General features: G+C 44.3%; 1 protein-coding gene across 2 annotated transcripts in view; it reads right to left on the bottom strand.

Moving 5' to 3' along the window:
• Positions 1-1,158: 1,158 nt before the first annotated feature.
• Positions 1,159-25,907, bottom strand: part of WDR36 (WD repeat domain 36) — a 59,049-nt gene continuing 34,300 nt past the window's right edge. The window contains exons 12-23 of one of the 2 annotated variants that reach the window (XM_040421614.1): positions 23,195-23,349; positions 22,201-22,315; positions 18,061-18,226; positions 15,227-15,335; positions 15,055-15,134; positions 11,688-11,795; positions 10,185-10,285; positions 9,907-10,046; positions 9,301-9,417; positions 8,894-8,975; positions 8,584-8,771; positions 1,159-1,903 (exon numbers count right to left, since the gene is read on the bottom strand). In XM_040421614.1, the coding sequence (XP_040277548.1) occupies positions 1,754-1,903; positions 8,584-8,771; positions 8,894-8,975; positions 9,301-9,417; positions 9,907-10,046; positions 10,185-10,285; positions 11,688-11,795; positions 15,055-15,134; positions 15,227-15,335; positions 18,061-18,226; positions 22,201-22,315; positions 23,195-23,349 (1,511 nt within the window). In that variant the 3' untranslated portion in view covers positions 1,159-1,753. The remainder of the gene's footprint in view (positions 1,904-8,583; positions 8,772-8,893; positions 8,976-9,300; positions 9,418-9,906; positions 10,047-10,184; positions 10,286-11,687; positions 11,796-15,054; positions 15,135-15,226; positions 15,336-18,060; positions 18,227-22,200; positions 22,316-23,194; positions 23,350-25,907) is intronic. The other variant, XM_040421615.1, reaches the window with a different exon arrangement.

The following is a 25,907-nucleotide window of genomic DNA, read 5'->3' as shown; positions in this document are numbered from 1 at the left end:
GCTCCTGCCGCTAAGCCCTGTCCACCTTTTAGAAAAGCGGGAAAAGTTGCTAATCTTAACGCCTAAATGGTGTGTGCCAAAATTTGTAAAAAAGTGCCATGCCTGCCATAATAAATTCCCCACCACCTCGAATTCTGCACTGGGAAAAAGAGCTTCCCTCCTTCCAGACCAACATACTAGCAGCTCTGGCAGGCGCGTTCGCACTCCTTCCATCTTCGGTGATGGCCTGGGAGCATCCTGGCACCATTTAGGATTTCTTGCTGCACACCAAGTTATATCTATGCTGTCTGTCATGGCACAGGTTGTGTGTTCATGGTCTAGTACAGATACAGCTTCATATCCATATAACATTTTTACCGATGTTTTATCAACTACAAATGAAGTCTGAATACTCAAAGTAAACTTGCCATTTCATATATGATGACCACAGAATATAAAGAAGCAGACTAAATATTAGTCAAAAACTTTTTTTTATTTTTTTTATTTAAAATATAAATGATCTTTGTTTCACCACTATTGAATGTACTGGACTGGTTTGGTGGATTCATGAAGTCTATGAACAATATAAAAAGGACTTAATAAAACGAATACAGTCATTTCTATATACACATTGTACTATGTATGTTCATGTCACAGCCATATGGATCTAGCCGCAGTTACGGCTATTCAGAAGATACATTTTTGTGTTTTTAAAGAGGACCTTTCACCGATTATTACACTATGAACTAACTATACAGACATGTAGAGCGGCGCCCGGGGATCTCACTGCAATTACTATTATCCCTGGGCGCCGCTCCGTTCTCCTGCTATGCCCTCCGGTATCTCCGCTCACTAAGTTATAGTAGGCGGAGATTCCAGTCACTAAGTTATGGTAGGCGGAGTCTGCCCTTGTTCTGCTCTAGCCAATCGTAGCGCAGAGCTCACAGCCTGGGAGGTTATTTTCTCCCAGGCTGTGAGCTCTGCAATGCGATTGGCCAGCGCTACAGAAGAACAAGGGCAGACTCCGCCTACCATAACTTAGGGAACGGAGATACCGGAGGGCATAGCAGGAGAACGGAGCGGCGCCCAGGGATAATAGTAAGTGCAGTGAGATCCCCAGGTGCCGCTCTACATGTCTGTATACTTCGTTCATAGTGTAATAATCGGTGAAAGGTCCTCTTTAAAGCAATTCACAATGCTTTGGAAATTGCTATTCCATTTCTGCCAATTGAAGAGCACCCTTCTAACAAGCTGACACAGCAGTATTTTCAGACCATATTTCATTCTTAGGGTAAAAGTTCCTGAATATGGCTCTTAACCGGTAAATGTTCCCAGAAGTAGACAAATGTGGCTTATTTGCATTCAATCACAAGTGTCTATTTTCTCACACATCGGCCACATGCTGGAAATTCTCAAGCGGCGCTTGCACTCGACCATGTCCGTAATCTGGCCTGCAAAATATGGATACCTTCAGTGTGCATTCTGCATTTTCTCACGCCGCTCAATAGAAAGGGCTATTCTTGTATGCCCCTTCTATAATTTTGTAGAACGGCCACAGGGATCCACAAAACACAATGACGTATGCATGACTCCATAGAAATGAATGGGTCAGTGTGCTAAGTGCATACAGATTTAGGAGTCTTTGCAAGCAGCACAAAAAGTAATGTCTTAAGATGAGCAGTTGTTTCTCCTGTACACAAAGTTTGTTCCACAAATCTTTGCACTAGCAAAAAAGATAAACATTTCTAAACCTTTTTCATGCAATCTGATGGTTTTACAATAAAGCACTTTTCATGTAGTTTAGCACACACAAGCTCTGGTTAAACAGAGTCTGCATGTGAAGCCAGGTTTCCTCCAGACTTGCTGACAACGTGGAAATGTCTTCTAATAATGTTGCTTGTGAGGAGATAAACCTCAGGTGAATCTGAAAACAGATAAAAAGAACATGAAGGAGGAACAGAACTTTTACACAGATCAACAATCATCAGACTTTAATGACACAGGTTAGCATTGTGCTAAAGTACACTGAACAAAAATATAAACGCAACGCTTTCACTCCCATTTTGCATGAGCTGAACTCAAAGATCTGAAACATTTTCTATATACACAAAAGACCCATTACTCTCAAATATTGTTCACAAATCTGTCTAAATCTGTGTTAGTGAGCACTTCTCCTTTGCCGAGATAATCCATCCCACCTCACAGGTGTGGCATATCAAGGTGCTGATTGGACAGCATGAATATTGCACAGGTGTGCCTTAGACTGCCCACAATAAAAGGACACTCTGAAATGTGCACAGTTTTGCCTTACTGAGTGGGCACCCTTTGCCTCACGCAGTGCTACACATCTCCGTTGCATATAGTTGATCAGGTTGTTGTTTGTGGCCTGTGGAATGTTGGTCCACTCCTCTTCCAATAGCTGTGCGACGTTGCAGAATATTGGCAGGAACTGGAACACGCTGTCGTATACGCTGATCCAGAGCATCCCAAACATGCTCAATGGGTGACATGACCGGTGAGTATGCTGGCCATGCAAGAACTGGGATGTTTTCAGCTTCCAGGAATTTTGTACAGATCCTTGCAATATGGGGTCGTGCATTATCATGCTGCAACATGAGGTGATGGTCGTGGATGAATAGCACAACAATGGGCTTCAGGATCTCGTCACGGTATCTCTGTGCATTCAAAATGCCTTCAATAAAATGCACCTGTGTTCGTTGTCCATAACATACACCTGCCCATACCATAACCCCAGAACAAAACTTACAATGCAACAGCTCTCTGCAAACCAAATAAAGTACAAAAATGCATTATGATTGCTAGTGCTATGCTTATAAATTAGAGATGCTTGGCAAATACATTTTGTACAAAATTATTTGAGCCCGCCTGCCACACATCAAGACGATCTCTGTAAAACGGGAACCTAACACTAAATTCTACCTGTTATGTGCCATGACTGCTACCATACAATTCAGGGAGTGTAGGTTCCATGTGCATGCTGGGCACACTTTAATTTTTAATCATCTTTGGTGCCAAAATGGCCTCCATAATATCCAGGGAAAGCAGGTGTGGCTGACACTTCAGTCGTGCACTCCTGACCAGCCTGTCTGCACCATAGTCCGATTTTAATAAGTGTGAGTATATAGCTTGGCCTGCTCTCCCTCACTCACTGGAAGCCATTTGGCACCAGGAGAAGTATAGGGTGGACTCTCATTGCATTTGTTGATGGTCATTTGGCACCAGGAGAGGTGTGGAGTGGGCTCGGCATGCATGTTTGTACCTGTATTCCCTGAATATAATGGAGGCCATTTTGGCACCAAAGATGATAAAAATTTAAGTGGACCCAGCATGCAATTTTTTTTTGTACTCACCGTAAAATCCTTTTCTCGTAGTAGGCATTTGGGGACACAGCACCATGGGTATATGCCCAGCTGCCACTAGGAGGCTGACACTAGAAACAAAAAAAGTGTTGGCTCCTCCCAGGTGGGCTATACCCCTCTGCCAGAGCCGAGAGAGATCAATCGGTACAAGAGCAGTATGAACGGCACACCAGAACCAAAAGGAAAAAAACAGAGCCAACAAGTCTTTAACTGGGGAAACCCGACAACGCCAGGACCTCAAACAAGAAGAAACTCGATGGTGGGATCTGTGTCCCCCAATGCCTACTACGAGAAAAGGATTTTACGGTGAGTACAAAAAATCTATTTTTCTCGTGCATGGCATTGGGGGACACAGCGCCATGGGAAGTCCAAAAGCAGTCCCCGAGGGATAGAAGAAAAAAGCGCCATGCCGAAGTCTAAAGCACAGCTGCTTGCAGAACCTTGCGCCCCAGACTGGCGTCGGCAGAAGCCAGGGAATGAATATGGTAGAACTTAGAGAAAGTGTGAACTGACGTCTAGGTGGCGGCCCGGCAGACCTGGGAAGCAGATGCCTGATGACGCACCGCCCAGGAAGCCCCAACTGCCCTAGTAGAATGCGCGGTCAACCTGGAAGGGGGAGCACGGCCCTTCGCAACATAGGCCTCCTTGACGGCCGACCGAACCCAGCTAGAAATGGTGGCCTTGGAAGCAGGCAACCCCTTACGAGGGCCCTCAGGGACCACAAAAAGAGAGTCCGAACTACGGAAGGGTTCCGTGAGGCGAAGATACAGACGAAGAGCCCGAACCACATCCAAGCAATGGAGAGATTTCTCCCTAGGGTGAGAAGGATTAGGGCAGAAGGAAGGAAGGACAATTTCCTCATTAATATGAAAAGAGGAGACCACCTTCGGAAGAAAGGAGGGAACTGGGCGCAAAACCACCTTGTCCTGATGGAACACCAGGAAAGGCGAACGGCAAGAAAGCGCCGCAAGTTCGGAGACCCGGCGGATGGAGGGGACGGCAACAAGGAAGGCCACCTTATACGAGACAAACGACAGAGAGATCTCTGCCAAAGGCTCGAAGACTGAAGAGCGCTGAGAACGAGATTCAGGTCCCACGGCTCCACCGGAAGGCGAAAGGGAGGGGCTCGGCGAGCAACACCCTGGAGAAAAGTCCTAACCTGAGCCCGCGAGGCCACAGGACGTTGGAAGAGGACCGAGAGGGCGGAAATCTGCCCCCTGAGAGAAGCCAAGCGAAGGCCCTTCTCAAAGCCGGCCTGAAGGAAGGCCAGGATGTTAGGGATGGAGAAACTGAGAAGGCGGAAACGCCCGGATTCGCACCAGGCAAAATAAGCTATCTCAGATAGTAAATGTGGGCTGACTGGGGCTTACGAGCGTGCAGCATCGTCTGGATGACCGAGTCCGAGAGGCCGCAGGACTTCAGGACCGCGGTCTCAACAGCCACGCCGTTAAACGAAGCTGAAGTAAATTCGGGTGGAACAGAGGACCCTGGGAAAGGAGATCGTGACCCAGAGGAAGTCGCCACGGAACGTCGGCGAGCAGAAACACCAGATCTGCGTACCACGCCCTGCGGGGCCAATCCGGAGCCACCAGGATTGCCGGATCTCGGGCTGCCTTGAGGCGCTTGAGCACTCAGGGCAGAAGAGGAATGGGGGGAAAAAGATACAGAAGGCTGAACTGAGACCAAGGCAGAACTAGGGCGTCGACCGTGAGAGCCTGAGGGTCCCTGGACCGCGCTACATAGCACGGGAGCCTGCAGTTGAGGCATGACGCAAAGAGATCCACGTCCGGAGTCCCCCAACGGTGACAAAGCTGTAGGAACACTTCTGGGTGAAGAGACCATTCGCCCGGGTTGACGAGCTGACGACTGAGGAAGTCTGCCGCCCAATTGTCGACCCCGGGGATGTGCACGGCGGAGAGGACAGGAACGTGCTTCTCCGCCTACCGCAGGATACGAGAGGCCTCCTGTAGGGCCATCACGCTCCTGGTGGTTCAGATAGGCCACGGCGGTGGAGTTGTCCGTCTGAACCCGGATCGGGAGACCGTGGAGACGTGGGGTCCAGTGAGACAGAGCTAGGAAAATCGCTCAGAGTTTGAGAACATTGATCTGCAGGGAGGACTCCTGAGTAGACCAAAGACCCTGTACAGTGAGGGACTCGAAGACCGCTCCCCAACCCGAGAGGCTGGCATCCGTGGTGATCACTCGCCAACTGGGGGGGAAGGAAGGACCGGCCCAGGGACACCGTCCGAGGATCCAGCCACCAGGAGAGTTCCTGGCAAAGCTCGGGAGGGAGACGGATCTGGAGATCGAGCCCTGCCGGGGACTTGTCCCACCTGGATAGGATGAACAGCTGAAGGTCCCGGGAGTGGAATTGGGAATAGGGAATGGCCTCGAATGAGGCCACCATCCTCCTGTTTTGCCCAGATAGCGCAGGCCTTGGCTACTCAAGAGGCGGCAAACGCAGGACGGATGGCAGCACCTGCTGCCACAAAAACGGACTTGGCCAAAGAGTCGACCCGTTTGTCAGCGGGATCCGACAAGGAAGCCGCGTCAGCCAGAGGAAGGGTAGTAGCTTTCGCAAGGCGAGCAACCTGAGGGTCTACCTGAGGAGGAACCGTCCAGAGGTTGACGGATTCCTCAGAAAAGGGATAAGGGACATCAGAGGCCTTAGTAAAGTGAAGGCGCCGATCAGGGTGACGCCACTCCTTAGTTAGAAGTGCATCAAGATCCTCGTGATTCGGGACCACCACAGTGGACCGTCTAGAACGGCGGAAGGACACAGACTCCTGGGAGGAGGAGGAAGGGTCGTCCTGTATATAGAGCGCGTCCCGGACGGCTCTGATAAGATCCTGTATGGCTGCAGACATCGCCGAGCACTGCTCAGATTCAGAATCAGAAGCGGAGGAGTCCCCAGGGGTGGCGGAAGCGGCTGAAGAGGAGATCTCGCCCGACTCAGACCTAATCGGGGAGTGGTCCGGGGTAGCTGAGGAGGAGTGGGATCCGGCCGAGACCGTACGAGGTCGCTTGCGGGATCTCGTGCCAGAACGAGAACGGACGTCCCCAGCAGGGGAGTCCCTGCTAGAGGCAGCCGCAATCTGTGCAGGCAGACGGTCCAGGGACTGCGCCAGGGATTGGGATAGGTTAGCCAGGTTTCCTATGGCTTGGGACAGGGTAGCAGCCCATTCCGGAAGAACCGACACAGAGGGACCCGCAGGTGGGACCTGGGCGGCCCTGGGGTTGAGGCACTGAGCGCAGAGGAGACCGCATGGAAACTTCCTACTACACAGGGAGCAGGCATAATGGGTAGAAATGGCGGCAGGGGGAGTGTGGTCCCGACCAGAGAAAGACATGATGGCAGGGGGAGCCTATAAGGAAAAAAGTCAGCCAGCAAAGGCTGCCTACCGGACCCAATGGTGCTGTGTCCCAAACAGCAGGAGCCGAAAGCACAGCAGCTTGCAGCAAGATGGCGACCGGAATCACCTCAGAGAGAAGGAAGGAGCCGGCAGGGAAAGAACTCCCCTCTTCAGAAGCCCGCGCTGGAACAGGATTGGGGGAAACAAAGCGCCTCCCAGAGCGCCACCCACAAAGGGGAGGGAGACAAAAGAAAGGCCCCGGAAGCCTGAGGAGGGCGGAGAGTAAGCTCCGCCCCCACGTGACCCGGGGCCTAGACGGCCGAAAGACCGGGGCCTAGATTTGGGATGTTACTGCCAAAAAAAAAAAAAAAAAAAAGGGACGCCCGCTATTGCGGCAGCGTCCGGAGGCACAGCAGGGCGGGGTAGAGAGCGCCGCATGGAACAGGCAGAAGATCGAAAGTAACAATGGAAACCGGAGTGATGCCTTGAGATGCTAGAAGAGAAGCACTCCCTACAATAGAAGGTAAAGTCTCCCCTATCGCCTGCAGATCGTGCCGCATGTTAGGAGCGCAGTAGATTTAAAGGGGCCGTAGCCAGAAAAAAAGCATGGGCCTGAAGCAGGAGCCCTGGCTCCAACATGGCCCCCAGGAGGGAGCACCGCTCAGTATGGAGAAGTGCCGGAGGCACATGGAAGAGGTGGGGGAAGGGGGGGGGGAAAGGGGTCCCTGCAATGGATCCAACTTACCTTCCGACGTCTTCAGGCGCAGCAATAACCATGATCTCTCTCGGCTCTGGCAGAGGGGTATAGCCCACCTGGGAGGAGCCAACACTTTTTTTGTTTCTAGTGTCAGCCTCCTAGTGGCAGCTGGGCATATACCCATGGTGCTGTGTCCCCCAATGCCATGCACGAGAAAAAAAACGCCCCTCTGGGCACCTTGGAGCTTCATTAGCATATCATAAAAAAGGCTTTTTTATCAAAAGGACAAAACGAAATAAAGTAAGAAGAAGACTGCTGGAAATAAGGTACTTTAGTGAACATGGCGATGGTGACAGCTTAAAATGGTAAAAGCAGGTGACAGATTCCCTTTAATACAAGGCACTTACTAATGAATTGTGACTGTCCATATTGCTTCCTTTGCTGGCTTGATTCATTTTTCAGTCACATTTTACACTGCTCATTTCCAGGGGTTATGACCACCCTGAAATCCAGCAGCAGAGGCCATGCTTGCACACTATAGGAAAAAGCACCAGCCTCGCTGGTGGTTGGGACTGTGGGAGTTCACATAGGTACGCATGTGCAGCAGCACCTGTCCCATCCACCTTTTATCTGTGCTGCAGCTGCTAGTCGTGTTTTCACACTATAGGAAAAGGTTTTCCTACAGTGTGCAAGCACGGCCGTCGCTGATGGATTGCAGGGTGGTCACAACCATGGAAATAAGCAGTGTATGGAAAAATGAGTCAACCTACCGACGGAGGCAATATGGACAATCACAATACATTACTAAGTGCTTTGTATTAACTGTCTACATGATGAATGCCATTTGCTGAAGTGAGACAGTCCCTTTAAGGCCGAAAAAATGTATTGGTTGCAAAATTGCCAGCATTTTATGGGGGGAAAAAAGGGCCAACTGCAAAGTGGGTGGGGGAGGGGAACTGCACAGATGGCATAATGTGACTTGTGGACAGAGTGGCCAAACTTTTGGTTATGTAACTGAATTAGAAAGTGCTTAAGGAGTAACTGTGAATGAATCCTGGACAATAATTCAGGTTCAGTACAGTACAATAGGTAAAGCAATATACGCAGCTAAAAGAAAAAGTACAAATATTTCACATCAAATGCAAATACGCAATTATGAAGACAAACCTCTTACCTTTAGGAACAGAGCAAGGTATGCCTGGGCTAGCTCAAAATCTAGTTTAGTTTCCAGCATCCTCCCAATCATCTTTAAGAAACTCTGCATCACCTCTACAGAACCACCACCTTCTGGAGCCAGATTCCGTATCTCTGTTTCAATGGCGGAAGGTCCCAAATCTTTTATAGTTTTTAGTGGAACGTCATCTACAACGATTAATACATACAGAGCTTGACTCTTCTGTATATAGCACACAACACAAAAATACTTATAGGTCAAATAACTTCCACAAAACCAGAATATAAAAGTATAAGCTACTGAAACTTACAGTTGTTATGCTCAAGTGATTCTTCAAGCTGGACACAGAAAGCAGATTTCTGTTCGAGAACTCCAAGATTCACGATTTTGGACTAAAAACGAGTAAATAAAAATATGAAATTAATTTTAAAAAGTAACACGTCTCACACAAAAACTAGTAGCACAACTATGGTTGTTTTCTAATGATGTAAAGGTGTTATAGAAAAAGAAATGATGGCTGTTGTCTTCCAAGAACATTGCCAATACCGTCCACAGGATATGAATGGTATTGTTAATCAGCCCCTCTAATCCTGTACAACCATTTCAAACCTCAAACCTTCCTAACATGAACATGCAATATAAGCTCATGAGCAACCAAAATATGTTTCTATATAAGCAAGAAGCCTGTAAGAAAAAAAAAAAAAAAAAAAAACTTACTTGAGGCGATTCATCCTGTGCTTCAGAACCAAAACGTGGGACAAGTCCAGGTAGGGTAGGAATGAAGAAAGGTGCAGACTTTGGGAGTTTTGGAGGTTCTTTAGGTTTGTTTCTTCTCTGATAAAAGAAACATAGATATTTGTATGGTGAATGTTTAAAAACATCAGCTTTTTAGCCTTTGCAAAAATAATTTACATTAATGCTTTCTTTTTGACACAAAAGCAGAAAACTTTATTTTTTTTTTAGATCTAAGGCTGTGTTAACGTTTTTGTCCTACATTTAACACATACACATTAAGTATACATTAAACAGATGCTATACAGTTGCATCTGTCACCAGAGTTCCATTGTTTAAAAAATAATAATAGTCTACTTTAACGTATATGTTTTTTTGATGGAACCCACAGGATAGGAAAGAGTAGTGTACTACGCATTTGCATATTTTTTCCCTATAGTATATATTAAAAGTGGGTTAAAAAGATGATATGAACAGCCTCTAATTGCATTAATATTAATCCATTGAGTTATGAAAGATTTCTTTTCAGAGCTTCAAATTCACTTTTGCAAACTTTACTTTTTCTCATGCAAAATGCAGAGGACACGTTACCTTGATGACATCCAGGTTTAAGAGGTTCTTCCACCTTGACTCAGGTAAGAGCGAAAGGGTCACCAACTGTTCTCCGAGCTGTTCAGGCGATTCATATTCCATCATGTCCTCACTGGCATCTTCAACCTCAATTACATCCTCTGTATCCAAGGAAAAGCAAAAGGTCACAAATACACAAATTTTACCACTGTTAAAATGAATACAAATTAAGTGAACCCCAAAAGCAAACATAACAGGAAAGCATGTTACGAGGTGTTAATGAAATAACCACTTCTTACCCTCAACCTCATCGGCTGCACCAGGAAGCATCACCGCAATTGGCTCATAGTTTGATGGAAGAGGGCGCAAGGAAATCAAGGAGAACAAAGACTTGTTTGACCTGGAACAAGAAGAAAAAAATAAATCTATATCTATCTATATCTATATATCTATATATATATATATATATATATCTATATATATATATATATATATCTGCAAATACCGCAGCAGCACAGTCAGATGATGTGAACTGGGTGCAACTCCTCCAGGAGACAGACTAATCCTCCAACGTATATATTTTCCAAAGAACGAGGCAGCACTTCCAGATTCCAGATTGACGTGAAAGGGTGAAGATCCAAACTTTAATACCCCAGCAACGTTTCGGCCTTCTCAATGAGGCCTTTGTCAAGCTATACAACAGTGCAAAAGCAGGGTATTTATACCCACAAATCAGTGCAATCAGATGACATGGTATAATTAGTGAAAACACATGATGTAAAAATGGTGCTCAATCACATGACAATCTTTACAATAGATCAATAGAACATACAAAAGATTCCATATCTGTGTACAATTCAATATTTGTGTAAAATCCTTACATCCAGCACTTTTGTAGCACATAATTGAATAGACTCTTGGATCCGCCGCAGTGGACAGGAGAGGATATATGTATACTTATGATGCACCTTATTTGTATTGGATGTAAGGATTTTTCACAAATATTGAATTGTACACAGGTATGGAATATTTTGTATGTTCTATTGATCTATTGTAAAGATTGTCATGTGATTGAGCACCATTTTTACATCATGTGTTTTCACTAATTATACCATGTGATCTGATTGCACTGATTTGTGGGTATAAATATAGCTTGACAAAGGCCTCATTGAGAAGGCCGAAACGTTGCTGGGGAATTAAAGTTTGGGGTCTTCACCCTTTCACGTCAATCTGGAAGTGCTGCCTCGTTCTTTGGAATTTTTTTTATATATATATATATATATATATATATATATATATATATATATATATATACACACACACACACACACATATATACATACATATACACACACACAGATTATAATACATATATAGTATACAGTAATCTGTGTGTGTATATATATATAACCAAATACTGCCATATCATGCTACCTGACAGTATGCGCCACTTGTGCAAACCTTAACATATTGGTAGACACAAGTGGTAATGGGATTGTAAAATCATGAAAACTGTATTAGAGCAAGTACAGCTGTAAAGTCAGCAGAGGGAATGGTTAGACATGCTATTAGGGATTCCCCATGAGAAGCCACAATTGTCTAAATGGCTTAAAAATCTATCTGATCACTCATGGATGAAACCCATTAAAAACTTCAACATTCAGCAACATAGAAAGTTGTCTGCAAGGAAATGAAACACTTGTGTGATTGTTCTGGGACAGGCAGAAAGGGCAACCCTTTTAATAGGGTCTCCGGGTCTTGCAGCTGTATACAGTATAAGTGTGTACGGAAACATAACATACCACAGGTAAATAGCCAGGTCATCCACATGGGCAGTTGATAGGTAGTCTCCAGTGGGGGACATTGTGAGACTCATGGCAGGTGAATCCAACAGAAAACAGTCTATGAGGCTGTGGGAAATATATATAAAAAAAATGTAGTTATATGTACAGATACCTAAAAAAAACTGCCCTTTTCTGCAACATGTCAGGAAGACTGTACATCCACTACTGATACATAACTCAAAGTAATCCATAGCCCTTTATAATCACTTAAAAAAAAATGTGCCCACACGTAAAGGAACAATAGCAGCAAAACTACAACATGAAATAAATTACATTGGTATAATAACACTGTTGAAGTGACAAATCACATACAGTTATAACTACACTGTAGGCTATACTAGTATAAAAGACCCTTTAAAAGCAGGCTCATTCCTGATAATTGCATGCTCGTCGGAAAAGATGAAAGATTCATTTACATGCAGCATCTATGATTGCTCAACTCCATACAGATAGTTTCTGGACACAAAACTATCATTCAGGCGACTATCAGAGAAGCTTATACATCATGAACGAGCTTGTTCATCGCGTGATCTGAGATACCTTTACATGGGGCATGTATCAAAGGAATATTATGCATTAGCGGCTCACCACTTAGCATGCGTTGAACAGAGGTGCTCTGTCTATTTAACTCACCCAATGATAATGATTATTCAATAAAATTGTTATAGACAGGCACTCTGCATTTAGAACCACTGAGGCTGTAAATGTATCTATATTAAGATGTATCTATTTATGTTGTGATACTAAAATATTTATTGGGCAATAACAATATGACAGACCTCATAAAATAATAATAATATGACATACCCCTTAAGAAAAATAAAAATAGAAATAATTTTTTTTGTAATGATGCAAATGGAAAATCAAGCTGAATTCTTAGAGGTGACTGGAATATGGGGTATATCAGTGGGCAGGATTTGCAGACAAAGATGGCCACTGATGAAGGAGTTGGTAATAATATCACCTACAGAATCCAGGACCCACTTCAAAGAATCTATTGATCCTTTTGAAAAAGAGCGTAAAATTGTGGAGCACTCCATGGACATTACAGATACAGTCCTATGAAAGTCCGGGCATTTTGAAAGCAGCGCGCTGTAACACGTGGAACCACGTGAGACATCAGGATCCCACCAACACAACTGCAGTACAGTGAATGCAGAGATAGAAATAAGCTTGGTACTAACCATGGGGGGACGCCACGGTCGGTGAATAACCAGCTACTAACAGTGAGTACGTACTATTGACCACTATTAGGATTATACCGCTAAGGAAGAATCATCATAGTAAAAAGGCAGAAGGAGAAAACGATGGACATAATATGAAATACATATTATCCCATGTCATCTTACAACTAAGTACAGTGTCATAAGTACAGACACTATAATTATAAATGTGGATCATTGATACTGAGAAGAGTACTACATTATGTTGACTGGATTTTAAATATATACAGTTGCAGTGAATATACACTTAATATTAGCTGACAAGAGATAGAGATCCACTATACACACCTCCATAAATGTATTGATTTTAAGCTATTTACTGAATTTTTTATTAAATTTTTTTATTTTTCATGGTGTACGTCATATTTTTATTTTATGAGGTCTGTCATATTGTTATTGCCTAATAAATATTTTAGTATCACAACATAAATAGATACATTTACAGCCTCAGAGTGGTTCTAAATGCAGAGTGCCTGTCTATAACAATTTTATTGAATAATGTATCAAAGGAAGGCTCCTTCCCGATAACTGCCCAATAAACTACCTAATAACATTTTTTATATGATTTACTTAGTGGGTCTAAGACTTCACATTATACGACGGGACGCGGAGAAGTTCTTGGCTTTGCCACCTTCCAGTAGGAATTGAAAAATGAATTAGGTACCATATGAAAGCTTGATATCTTGTTATACAACTGTGAAAATGTCAGATATTTACGATTGTTATAACTATTTTTAATTTCAGGTAGAACCTGAGATGGCAGAGGAACAAGGAAGTTTCACGTCTGGAGTTACGGGCCGTCATGAAGTTTGTGTTTGTCCAGGCAAATTCTGCAAAGGACATTCACACTGAGATGTCACAAACACTAGGGGAATAAAGTGTCCTCAGTGTGAATGTCCTTTCCCTGGAGAAACAAAAACTTCATGGACGGCCCCTATCTCCACAGACATGAAACCTCCTTGTGATTGCAATCCATTCTATATACAGTATTTGTAGAAGTCTGAGATATACAGTACAGACCAAAAGTTTGGACACACCTTCTTATTCAAAGAGTTTTCTTTATTTTCATGACTATGAAGGCATCAAAACTATGAATTAACACATGTGGAATTAAATACATAACAAACAAGTGTGAAACAACTGAAAGTATTTCATATTCTAGGTTCTTCAAAGTAGCCACCTTTTGCCTTGATTACTGCTTTGCACACTCTTGGCATTCTCTTGATGAGCTTCAAGAGGTAGTCCCCTGAAATGGTCTTCCAACAGTCTTGAAGGAGTTCCCAGAGATGCTTAGCACTTGTTGGCCCTTTTGCCTTCACTCTGCGGTCCAGCTCACCCCAAACCATCTCGATTAGGTTCAGGTCCGGTGACTGTGGAGGCCAGGTCATCTGGCGCAGCACCCCATCACTCTCCTTTATGGTCAAAAAGCCCTTACTTTCAAAGTTTTCCCAATTTTTCGGCTGACTGACTGACCTTCATTTCTTAAAGTAATGATGGCCACTCATTTTTCTTTACTTAGCTGCTTTTTTCTTGCCATAATACAAATTCTAACAGTCTATTCAGTAGGACTATCAGCTTTGTATCCACCTGACTTCTCCTCAACGTAACTGATGGTCCCAACCCCATTTATAAGGCAGGAAATCCCACTTAATAAACCTGACAGGGCACACCTGTGAAGTGAAAACCATTTCAGGGGACTACCTCTTGAAGCTCATCAAGAGAATGCCAAGAGTGTGCAAAGCAGTAATCAAAGCAAAAGGTGGCTACTTTGAAGAACCTAGAATATGACATTTTCAGTTGTTTCACACTTGTTTGTTATGTATATAATTCCACATGTGTTAATTCATAGTTTTGATGCCTTCAGTGTGAATCTATTGAATTTTCGTAGTCCTGAAAATAAAGAAAACTCTTTGAATGAGAAGGTGTGTCCAAACTTTTGGTCTGTAAAATATATATATATATATATATATATATATATATATATATATATATATATTTTTTTTTTTTTATACACACACACACACACACACACATATGCAGAAGACTTCTACAGTGATACTACAAGTAAACCAGTGCAAAGATCTGGTCCGTAACAATCTTACCATCCAGATGGGAAATCCCATACTTTAATAGTACAGTCCATAGATGCAGTCATTAGCCATCGGCCATCAGGGCTGTACGTCTTCGGAGCAAAAGATATAAGAAAAAATATATTAAAATGATAGAGAGTTTTGCTTTTTGTACGGTAGATAAGAATGAAGTGACCGTCCTCACCATGTCATTTATCTTTCCATTGTGTCCTGGGAACCGCCTCACCAGTTTGCAAGTTTCAATATCAAAAACCTTAATGGTGAAGTCATCCAGGGCGACTGCCAACATACCGCTGTCATAAATAGGATTTATTCAATGTTAGACATTATGAAACACAAATATAGTTGCAATTCTTCATTATACAGCATTCAATTAGCATGTTTACTGTACAAAATTTTATTGGACTATGATGGATATGAATTTACTTCCTTCATGCACAAAAGTCTCGCCATTACCACAAAATGTTAAAATACCAATGAGATGAGGATGAATTAGTCGCCCTTCACAGTCTTGCTGTGTGCACAAGGCCCAATACAAAATAAGAGCCAACAAAAATATATTTTGTGTGGTCTTCCAAGCGGCACAATCAGCAGAAGTCCCAAACAGGAGTAGGTCTCTTCTTTTTTAACCAAAATAAACTGCAATTCAGGGTCCGCGCTTGAACTTCATTAGTAAGGACCAGGTCACACACAGCAACACTTCCACGAGACGATTGTATCTCGATTCAAAACAATTCCAGCTCCTCGGTCTCAATATCCACCAGCAATCACAGCTCTTTTAGGCCCCTTTCACACGGGCGAGTATTCTGCGCGGTGAACGCATTGCACCCGCACTGAATACCGACCCCTTCTTTTCTATGGGGCTGTTCACATGAGCGGTGATTTTCACGCATCACTTGTGCGTTGCGTGAAAATCGCAGCATGCTCTATATTCAGCATTTTTCACGCAACGCAGGCCCCATAGAAGTGAAAGGGGGGTGCGTGAAAATCGCAAGCAACAGCAAGCAAGTGCGGATGCGGTGCGATTTTCACGCATGGTTGCTAGGTGACAGTCTATTGACTGTATTATTTTCCCTTATAACATGGTTATAAGGGAAAATAATAGCATTCTGAATACAGAATGCATAGTACAATAGCGCTGGAGGGGTTAAAAAATAAATAAAAAATTAACTCACCTTCTCCTCCTGTTCGCGTAGTTCCCGGTCTCTTCTTTAATGATGAACTACCGGCTAGGACCTGTGGTGATGTCAGATCACATGCTCCAATCACATGGTCCATCACCAGGGTGATGGACCATGTGATCTGACATCACCAAAGGTCCTTTAGCCCACAGCTCATCATTAAAGAAGAGACCGGGAACTACGCGAACAAGAGGAGAAGGTGAGTTATTTTTTTTATTTTTTTTTAACCCTCAAATTGATCACCTACTAAGCATTCTGTATTCAGAATGCTATTATTTTCCCGTATAACCATGTTATAAGGGAAAATAATAACATCTACACAACACCTAACCCAAACCTGAACTTCTGTGAAGAAGTTCGGGTTTGGGTACCAAACATGCGTGATTTTTCTCACGCGAGTGCAAAACGCATTACAATGTTTTGCACTCGCGCGGAAAAATCGTGGGTGTTCCCGCAACGCGCCTGCACATTTTCCCGCAACGCCCGTGTGAAAGAGGCCTTATCCTTTAAAAAGAACACGACATAGTGCAATACTCACGGGTTATTGAAACACTACGTATTTTATTTTACTTACAAGATCGACACTTGTTCACATCACATATAAAATCAATTTGCCCGACCCGGGTTTCGTTGTCCGCTTCTTCTGGGGCGTTCCTCTCCTCTCCAATTGACACAACTAAAACAACCTCTAATCTCTGGTCACACGTGGTAAGTCTCTGTGTTGTTTCCGTTAGATCAACTTCCAAATTTTTTTACATTTTTCTTTTTAAATACTATGTATATGGCCAAAGAAATAGGCACTGTGATGCATGTCTGAACACCATCCAGGAACAGAGCACCTCTGTTCAACGCATGCTAAGTGGTGAGCCACCAATGCATGATATTCCTTTGATACAATTTGGAAGTTGATCTAACGGAAATAACACAGAGACTTACCACGTGTGACCAGAGATTAGAGGTTGTTTTAGTTGTCAATTGGAGAAGAGAGGAACGCCCCAGAAGAAGCGGACAGCAAAACCCAGGTCGGGCAAATTGATTTTATATGTGATGTGAACGTGTCGATCTTGTAAGTAAAATAAAATATGTAGTGTTTCAATAACCCGTGGGTATTGCACTGTCATGTTCCTTTTAAAGGATAAAAGAGCTGTGATTGCTGGTGGATATTGAGACCGAGGAGCTGGAATTGTTTTGAATCGAGATAAAATCGTCTTGTGGAAGTGTTGCCGTGTGTGAACTGTTCCTTACTGATGAAGTTCAAGCGCGGACAAAAAATAAGAGCCACAATCTAAGGCTACTTTCACATCTGCGTTTTCCTTTCCGCTATTGAGATCTGGCAGAGGATCTCAAAACCAGAGAAAAATGCTTCAGTTTTGTTCCCATTTATTGTCAATGGGGACATAACTTAACAGAACGCACCAGAATGCATTGTGTTCCGTTTTGGTTGCGTTCCCATTCCAGACACAAGATGGACCTGGTGTATAACACAATGTAATGTCTCATTCACACGGCAGTGTTCGGTCAGTGATTTTCAGCCCAAACCAGGTGCGGCTCTAAACACAGAACATGTGCAGATCTTCCCCTTATACCTTATGTCTGTGGAGGCTCCAGGTTTTGGCCCACAGTCACTGATGGAAATCACTGACCAAAACACTGACGTGTGAATGAGGCTTAAGTCGATGGATCAGTTTTCTTTTGTGTCTTGGTCATTTCAGAGATAATACAACCGGAAGCGTTTTTGCTAATCCACGCCGGATCCAGCAAAAATGCTGATGTGAAAGTAACCTAATTCTGAACACATGGACGTGAATAATAATAATATTCAGAAGAAACATCTTACCTCTCTCTATGGAGCATGATGGATGTAGGAGAGACTGTGATATCTACTGTGTGCATCAACTGTTTGGACTTAAACTTCCAAAATTTTATGAGTTTGTCACTTCCCGCTGTGATTGTCATCTGGTTTAAACCATCAACTACTACTCCCCTAATGGCGCCATCATGAGCTGTAAAACAGACCCGTAATACATTTCTTATAACCTGAGATAAAGATGTAATTGTGCTAATTAAGTACAGTATTATTCTGTTATAGAACCACATTTGCAGACGAGCGTTTGTGAGTCTGCAGTGCAGCTCCCGGCCTGACCTCCCAGCACTGGTGGGGGTCACATAGCATTATATTGATTTATGATTAGTGTTGAGTGAACTTCTGTTTTAAGTTCGGCGTCTAAAGTTCGGCTTCCGGTTAGCGGAGGATCCCGATATGGATTCCGAATTCCGTTGTGGTCCGTGGTAGCAGAATCAATAATCGGCCATTATTGATTCCGCTTCCACGGACCCCAACGGAATTCGGAAACCATATCGGGATTCTTCGCTAACCGGAAGCCGAACTTTAGACGCCGAACTTAAAACAAAAGTTCGCTCAACACTATTTATGATGTTATGTAACCCTTACAGTTCTGGAATGTATTAGATGACACTGACCTAATGCTGCCAATACATTCCAGAACTGTAAGGGTTACATAGCATGATGAAATCAATATAATGCTATGTGACCCCAACAGTGGTGGGAGGTCAGGCCGGGAGCTGCGCTGCAGACTCGCGTCACAAACGATCATCTTCAAGGGGCCTATGGCCTCTTTTAAGCAGGAGCCAAAACCAGGTGCGGGTCAAAAACACAGCACAGGTGCAAATCTTTCCTTTCTACTTCATCTCTGCGCAGGCTCCACTCCTGGTTTGGGCTCACAATTACTGACTGACATGTCTGTGTTGCGCGTGTGTCTTTTTTTTGCCCTCCGTGTGTCATCTGTATTTCACAGACACTGCTCAGATGAAAATTTCAAGAACAGCGCCTAGCAACAGACAATAAAACACGGATACCACCTGAGTTGTGACCATGTTTTTACACGAACCCATAGACTATAATAGGCATGATGGATCTGTAAATGTGCAAAGCTGGTAGAGATATAACTTAAAAGACCTGCAGCTGTAAGCATTAACTTAGGGGGAACTGAATACAAATGCACACCACACTTTCCAGATTTTAATTTATTAAAAATTCAAAAAACCATGCATCATTTTCTTCACTTCACACACACTTGCTACTTTGTGTCGGTCTATTATATACAATCCCAGTAAAATATTTAAGTTTGTGGGTATAACGCAAAAAAATTTGGAAAGGTTCAAGGGATATAATTACTTTTTCAAGGCACTGTAAATAGGGCATGCTTCCGTGGTGTAACCCTGGAACGGAGGTAAATCACGGATGTGTGAATGCACAAATTAAAATCAATGAGTACGTGTGTGATCTAGAGTTGTTGCGATACCAAATTTTTGATTCGGTTTCGATACCATGAAAAAGTATTGCGATACTCGATACCATTCGATACCACGCGAAAAAAATAAACAAAAAAAGCCACGTGCATTCCTCATTTTTAAAAATGGCGAATCGCGCAGTTTTTATTTTATTTTTTCTGTTCCGGCATTCACCACCTAGATTTTTTTTTAATATTTTAATAGTTTGGACTTTTCTGACGTGGCGATGTAATATGTTTATTTATATATTTTATATGTGAAATTGGGAAAAGGGGGGTGATTTATACTTCATATTTTAGTGTTTTTTTTTTTTTCACTTTTTATTTAATAACTATTTCCCCCCTTAGGGGCTAGAACCTGGGATCTTTCATCCCTTTTCCTATTCACCCTGATAGATCTCTATCAGGGTGAATAGGACTCCACACTGTCCCTGCTGCTCTGTGCTTTGTGCACACAGCATCAGGGATGTTACCATGGCAACCAGGGCTTCTGTAGTGTCCTGGCTGCCATGGTAACCGATCGGAGCCCCAGGCTTACACAGCTGGGGCTCCGATCAGAAGCTGCCACTGCACCACCAATGAGGGGGAGTGGAGAGGTCCCTGTGGCCACTGCCACCAATGATTTTAATACTGGAGGGTTGAGAGGGGCCGGCGCACTGTGCCACCAATGATTTTAATGGGATGGGGGGATTGAGGGGGGGGGCACACTGCACCACCAATGATTTTACCCCTTTATACAGGAGGCGGGTACTAGCAGATCAGCGGCAGTTAACTGCCGCTGATCGCAGCTCCCTGTCAGGGGCAGGGTGCCGGCAATGCGATTCTGCTGCCGGCACCCGCCTCCTGTATGTGTTAAAGACTGACTACTGTATATGAGTCCAGACTTTCACTATTAGGCCACACAGAGCGGCGCCCAGCGATGTCTCAGCACTCACCATTTAGTCCTGGGCGCCGCTCCGTTCGCCCGCAGTGCCCCATTACTGTCTCCTCTCCTGCTCCACATGCTGCTGATTACTATCGGAGCGATGGGAGGAGACATCAGCTTCACTAGTGGGCGTTCCTTCTCCCTGGCTGTAGCGCTGTCCAATCGCAGCGCAGGGAAAAGGAACGCCCACTAGTGAAGCTGATGTCTCCTCCCATCGCTCCGATAGTAATCCTATCATTGGTGGCGCAGTGCGCCCGCCCCTCCTCCGCCCCTCTCTTCTCATTGCCGCCCCTCCTCCGCCCCTCTCTTCTCATTGGTGGCAGCGGCAGCAGCACAGGGGGAGGGAGGACAGCTTCCTTCTCCCCGTGCTGCTGAGAGAGAACATGAGCGCGCCGATAGCAGCGCGCTCATGTTCAGAGATACTAGACTGCGCAGAAGCGCAGCCCAGTATCGAAAAAACGGAAATCCCGGTATCGTATCGATACCGGGACAAAAGTATCGATTGGGTATCGAAATTTCGATACCCGCAACAACCCTAGTGTGATCCGTTGAGAACATAGACAGCAGAAGTCATGATTCACTGACGTCCGAGTAAGGCTACATGCACACGACCGTATGTGTTTTGCGGTCCGCAAAAAAAAGCGGATCTATTGTAACTGCCTAAAATGGACAAGAATAGGACATGTTCTATTTTTTTGCGGGGCTAGGGAACGGACATACTGATGCGGACAGCACACATGTGCTATCCACATGTGGACCCATTGAAATGAATGGGTCCGCATCCTAGCCGCAAAAAAAACAACTGAACGGACACGGATACAAACAACGTTCGTGTGCATGTAGCCTAAGGCACACAGAAATTCTGATCTGCATTCTGTCATTTTAGCCTTCACTGATCCACATGCAGCAAACATGGCCCCGTAATAGAATCTGCCCATTACGGGGAATTTTCTTTAATCTTTTATTTTCTAAACCCAATAACAGGACACCCAAATTTTCTCGGATGCTGAGAAGTACGTATTTGATTCTTCTCCCTGCAATGTTTGCCGTTGCTATGCTTTCTCTCTGAACTTGTACACAGCCTTGTGTGCTTCCCTCCACACTCTGATCTGTCACATACCACCTCGAACCTGCTGCTATAGCCAACTTTGAGAAAAAGGAGGGGGAGAATACAGAGTAGAAAAGGAGAGCTGTCAAAAACAGAAGAACAGCTCTGATGTCCGATTCAGAAGCCCCAGCAGCTAAGTGAAGGATATACACACTGCAGAAGGAAAATAGGACATGGTCAATCTGTAGTTTTTATTGATACCATTTTGGCGTGTGTGACTTTTTGATCACATTTTATTAGATTTTTTGGGTAAGAGAAGCGATACAAATTGGCCATTTTGACCCTTTTTTCCTCACTTGATCACAGCATCTAAAGGCTTTAATGACCACGATCGGCATTATTGCCAGTCGAGGTCATTAGCCGCGCGTCTCTGCTGTTTGAAACAGCGAAGACCCACCGGCGACGACAACCGCTGCACTACGGCGCTGGTAGCAAACAGGTTAAATCTAATCTGAAATAGGCTAGCAGTGCGAATCTAGGATTTAAAGCCATACACACCTGGCGATCATCTCTTTTTGATGGCTACAGGTAAACTCTTGTACAGCACAGAGCTGAAATCCTGCATTTGGTGAATACATGGTCTATATGCTGCTGTTCAATTAATAAACTTCACAAACATAAGGGAGCACTTGCCTCTTTCTTTCCCGTAACATCCTCTGTGAATACCAGACTGGATGTTATATAGGTCCACATTTCCAGCTGACAGCCCAATCACTACAAAGTTACCACAGCTTGTGATTTCTACAGCCTGCAAAAAAAAAACTATTAGAAAAACAAAGTCAAACGATGACTAGCTGAAGCTTCAATTCACAAGTGAAGAAAAGCAATTGGTGGTGGGAAATGGAAGTGACGCATCTCACTCCAGCACAAGGGGGATCAAAGCAGGCAAAGGAATAGAAGAGTGTGTGATGTGGAAAGTCTCAGAAAGCATTTTCTTAAAAGGGATTTATGTGGCCCAATCAACGGTCCATGTAAATCGCCTAATATATTTGCCAAAAAAACGTCTCTTTCCATCACATTTATTTCACTTGCTCCACTCAAAACAGGATCTTAGATAGAGCAGTATACAAGAAATTAGCTTTACACATTCCAGAATTTGATCACTTCTCAGGTCTAACAGTTTTACCAAACTAACATTGCATATTTCATTAAGGGGGTGTCTCACCGCAGACATTGGTGGCATATCGCCAGTATATGTCCCCAAGGTCAGATAGGTGCTGGTCCCAGAGGTGTGACTCTCACCTAGCTCTCCTCTCCATTCACTATTTTCAGAGGTCCCACAGAAATGAATGGAAAGCGCACCTCACAAGCACTGCCACCAACTCTATTCACCTCTATGGAACTGCTGTAAATAGCCGAGCCAGCGCTCCACTATTTTCTGAACTACCATAGAAATTAATGAAGGCCGGCCGCACATGCGCGGCTATTCTCTGTTCACTTCAGGGGTCCCGTTCTAAGGCACACACGTATCCGACATTGGTGGCATACCCTAGCTGTTTTCCACCTATATCTGAGATTAGCTAATTCCCTTACATGTTTCTAAAGAGATCAGTGTGACAGGCTAATAAGTGGATCCTGAAATAATTGTCCTATTGAAAATCTTATTAGAGCAATCTGCATTACTTACTGTGGCGTGTATAACTTTGTTTTTATTTTTCAATAGATTTGGGGGCTTTAGTTTGTGGGTCCCCATAGTAGATCTAACAAAGTTCCATGTAGTGCAGAATAACTTCTGTTGGTGACATGCAATAATCCCATCCCAGTCGCTCTGCCGTGCAGTTTCTATAAAGGACACAAGAAGCGTAAGCACATCCATGAAAATCCACGTACAGGACACAATTTATGTAAGCAAATAGAGCCCCATTCTAATAATGAGGAACTTGCACACCTTTACCATTATAGCACGTTTGACTTTGTATACTCAACATTAGGACATGATTTTGAGGATGTTTATCCTCTGCAGTCCCCTATATCCTGAGAATTGTGGTTTAGTGAATGGAGCCATGCTGCAGTCCCCTATATCCTGAGAATTGTGGTTTAGTGAATGGAGCCATGCTGCAGTCCCCTATATCCTGAGAATTGTGGTTTAGTGGCGGAGACATGCTGCAGTCCCCTATAGCCTGAGAATTGTGGTTTAGTGGCGGAGACATGCTGCAGTCCCCTGTAGCCTGAGAATTGTGGTTTAGTGGCGGAGACATGCTGCAGTCCCCTATATCCTAAGAATTGTGGTTTAGTGGCGGAGACATGCTGCAGTCCCCTATATCCTGAGAATTGTGGTTTAGTGGCGGAGACATGCTGCAGTCCCCTATAGCCTGAGAATTGTGGTTTAGTGGCGGAGACATGCTGCAGTCCCCTATAGCCTGAGAATTGTGGTTTAGTGATGGAGCCATGCTGCAGTCCCCTATATCCTGAGAATTGTGGTTTAGTGATGGAGCCATGCTGTAGTCCCCTATATCCTGAGAATTGTGGTTTAGTGATGGAGCCATGCTGCAGTCCCCTATATCCTGAGGATTGTGGTTTAGTGATGGAGCCATGCTGTAGTCCCCTATATCCTGAGAATTGTGGTTTAGTGGCGGAGACATGCTGCAGTCCCCTATATCCTGAGAATTGTGGTTTAGTGATGGAGCCATGCTGTAGTCCCCTATATCCTGAGAATTGTGGTTTAGTGGCGGAGACATGCTGCAGTCCCCTATATCCTGAGAATTGTGGTTTAGTGATGGAGACATGCTGCAGTCCCCTATATCCTGAGAATTGTGGTTTAGTGATGGAGACATGCTGCAGTCACCTATATCCTGAGGATTGTGGTTTAGTGATGGAGCCATGCTGTAGTCCCCTATATCCTGAGAATTGTGGTTTAGTGGCGGAGACATGCTGCAGTCCCCTATATCCTGAGAATTGTGGTTTAGTGGCGGAGACATGCTGCAGTCCCCTATATCCTGAGGATTGTGGTTTAGTGATGGAGCCATGCTGTAGTCCCCTATATCCTGAGAATTGTGGTTTAGTGGCGGAGACATGCTGCAGTCCCCTATATCCTGAGAATTGTGGTTTAGTGATGGAGCCATGCTGCAGTCCCCTATATCCTGAGAATTGTGGTTTAGTGATGGAGACATGCTGCAGTCACCTATATCCTGAGGATTGTGGTTTAGTGATGGAGCCATGCTGTAGTCCCCTATATCCTGAGAATTGTGGTTTAGTGGCGGAGACATGCTGCAGTCCCCTATATCCTGAGAATTGTGGTTTAGTGGCGGAGACATGCTGCAGTCCCCTATAGCCTGAGAATTGTGGTTTAGTGGCGGAGACATGCTGCAGTCCCCTATAGCCTGAGAATTGTGGTTTAGTGGCGGAGACATGCTGCAGTCCCCTGTAGCCTGAGAATTGTGGTTTAGTGGCGGAGACATGCTGCAGTCCCCTATAGCCTGAGAATTGTGGTTTAGTGGCGGAGACATGCTGCAGTCCCCTGTAGCCTGAGAATTGTGGTTTAGTGGCGGAGACATGCTGCAGTCCCCTATATCCTGAGAATTGTGGTTTAGTGGCGGAGACATGCTGCAGTCCCCTATATCCTGAGAATTGTGGTTTAGTGGCGGAGACATGCTGCAGTCCCCTATAGCCTGAGAATTGTGGTTTAGTGGCGGAGACATGCTGCAGTCCCCTATAGCCTGAGAATTGTGGTTTAGTGGCGGAGACATGCTGCAGTCCCCTGTAGCCTGAGAATTGTGGTTTAGTGATGGAGACATGCTGCAGTTCCCAGTGCAGCTGGTGGCAAGGAGCGGGACAACGTGCTAAACCATTGCTGCAGCTCCCTCATTCTAAGGATTGGAGGAGGTCCCAAAGGTCGGAGAGTGATACACATTTCACCTTTATATGCTAGTCAATCTTTACTTTTAAAGAGAACTTGTCACCTCTGCTGACATGTCTGTTTTAGTAACTACTTGCATCCCCATGAAACAACAATTCTGGAGCATCTACTCTTATGACTATGTTTTGCCATTCCTTTATTATTTATACTAGACATTGTGAATGAATTGTTAGCAGCTTGCAGTAAAGGTACAGATGGGTGTTACAGTTGGGGGGCGAGTCCCTGCACAGTCTGACACCAACAGCACTGATAGACCACCAGCTACAGATAAAATCTACTGCAGACTGCTGGCAATTTGTAAACTTCTAGAAGGAATAATATAGGAATGGCACAACATACAGTCATAAGAATAAAAGCATGGGGAATGCAAGTCATTACTAATATTGACATGTCAGGAGAGGTGATAGGTTTAAACTCCTCTATTAAATCTAGCACAGTATTAGACTACTTTCACACCTGCGTTCGGTGCGGTTTCGTCTTGTAT

Source organism: Bufo bufo, chromosome 2 (assembly GCF_905171765.1).
Source record: "Bufo bufo chromosome 2, aBufBuf1.1, whole genome shotgun sequence".
Classification (NCBI taxonomy): domain Eukaryota; kingdom Metazoa; phylum Chordata; class Amphibia; order Anura; family Bufonidae; genus Bufo; species Bufo bufo.
Note: the sequence above shows the minus strand (reverse complement) of the source record. Positions and strands in the feature narration are given on the sequence as shown.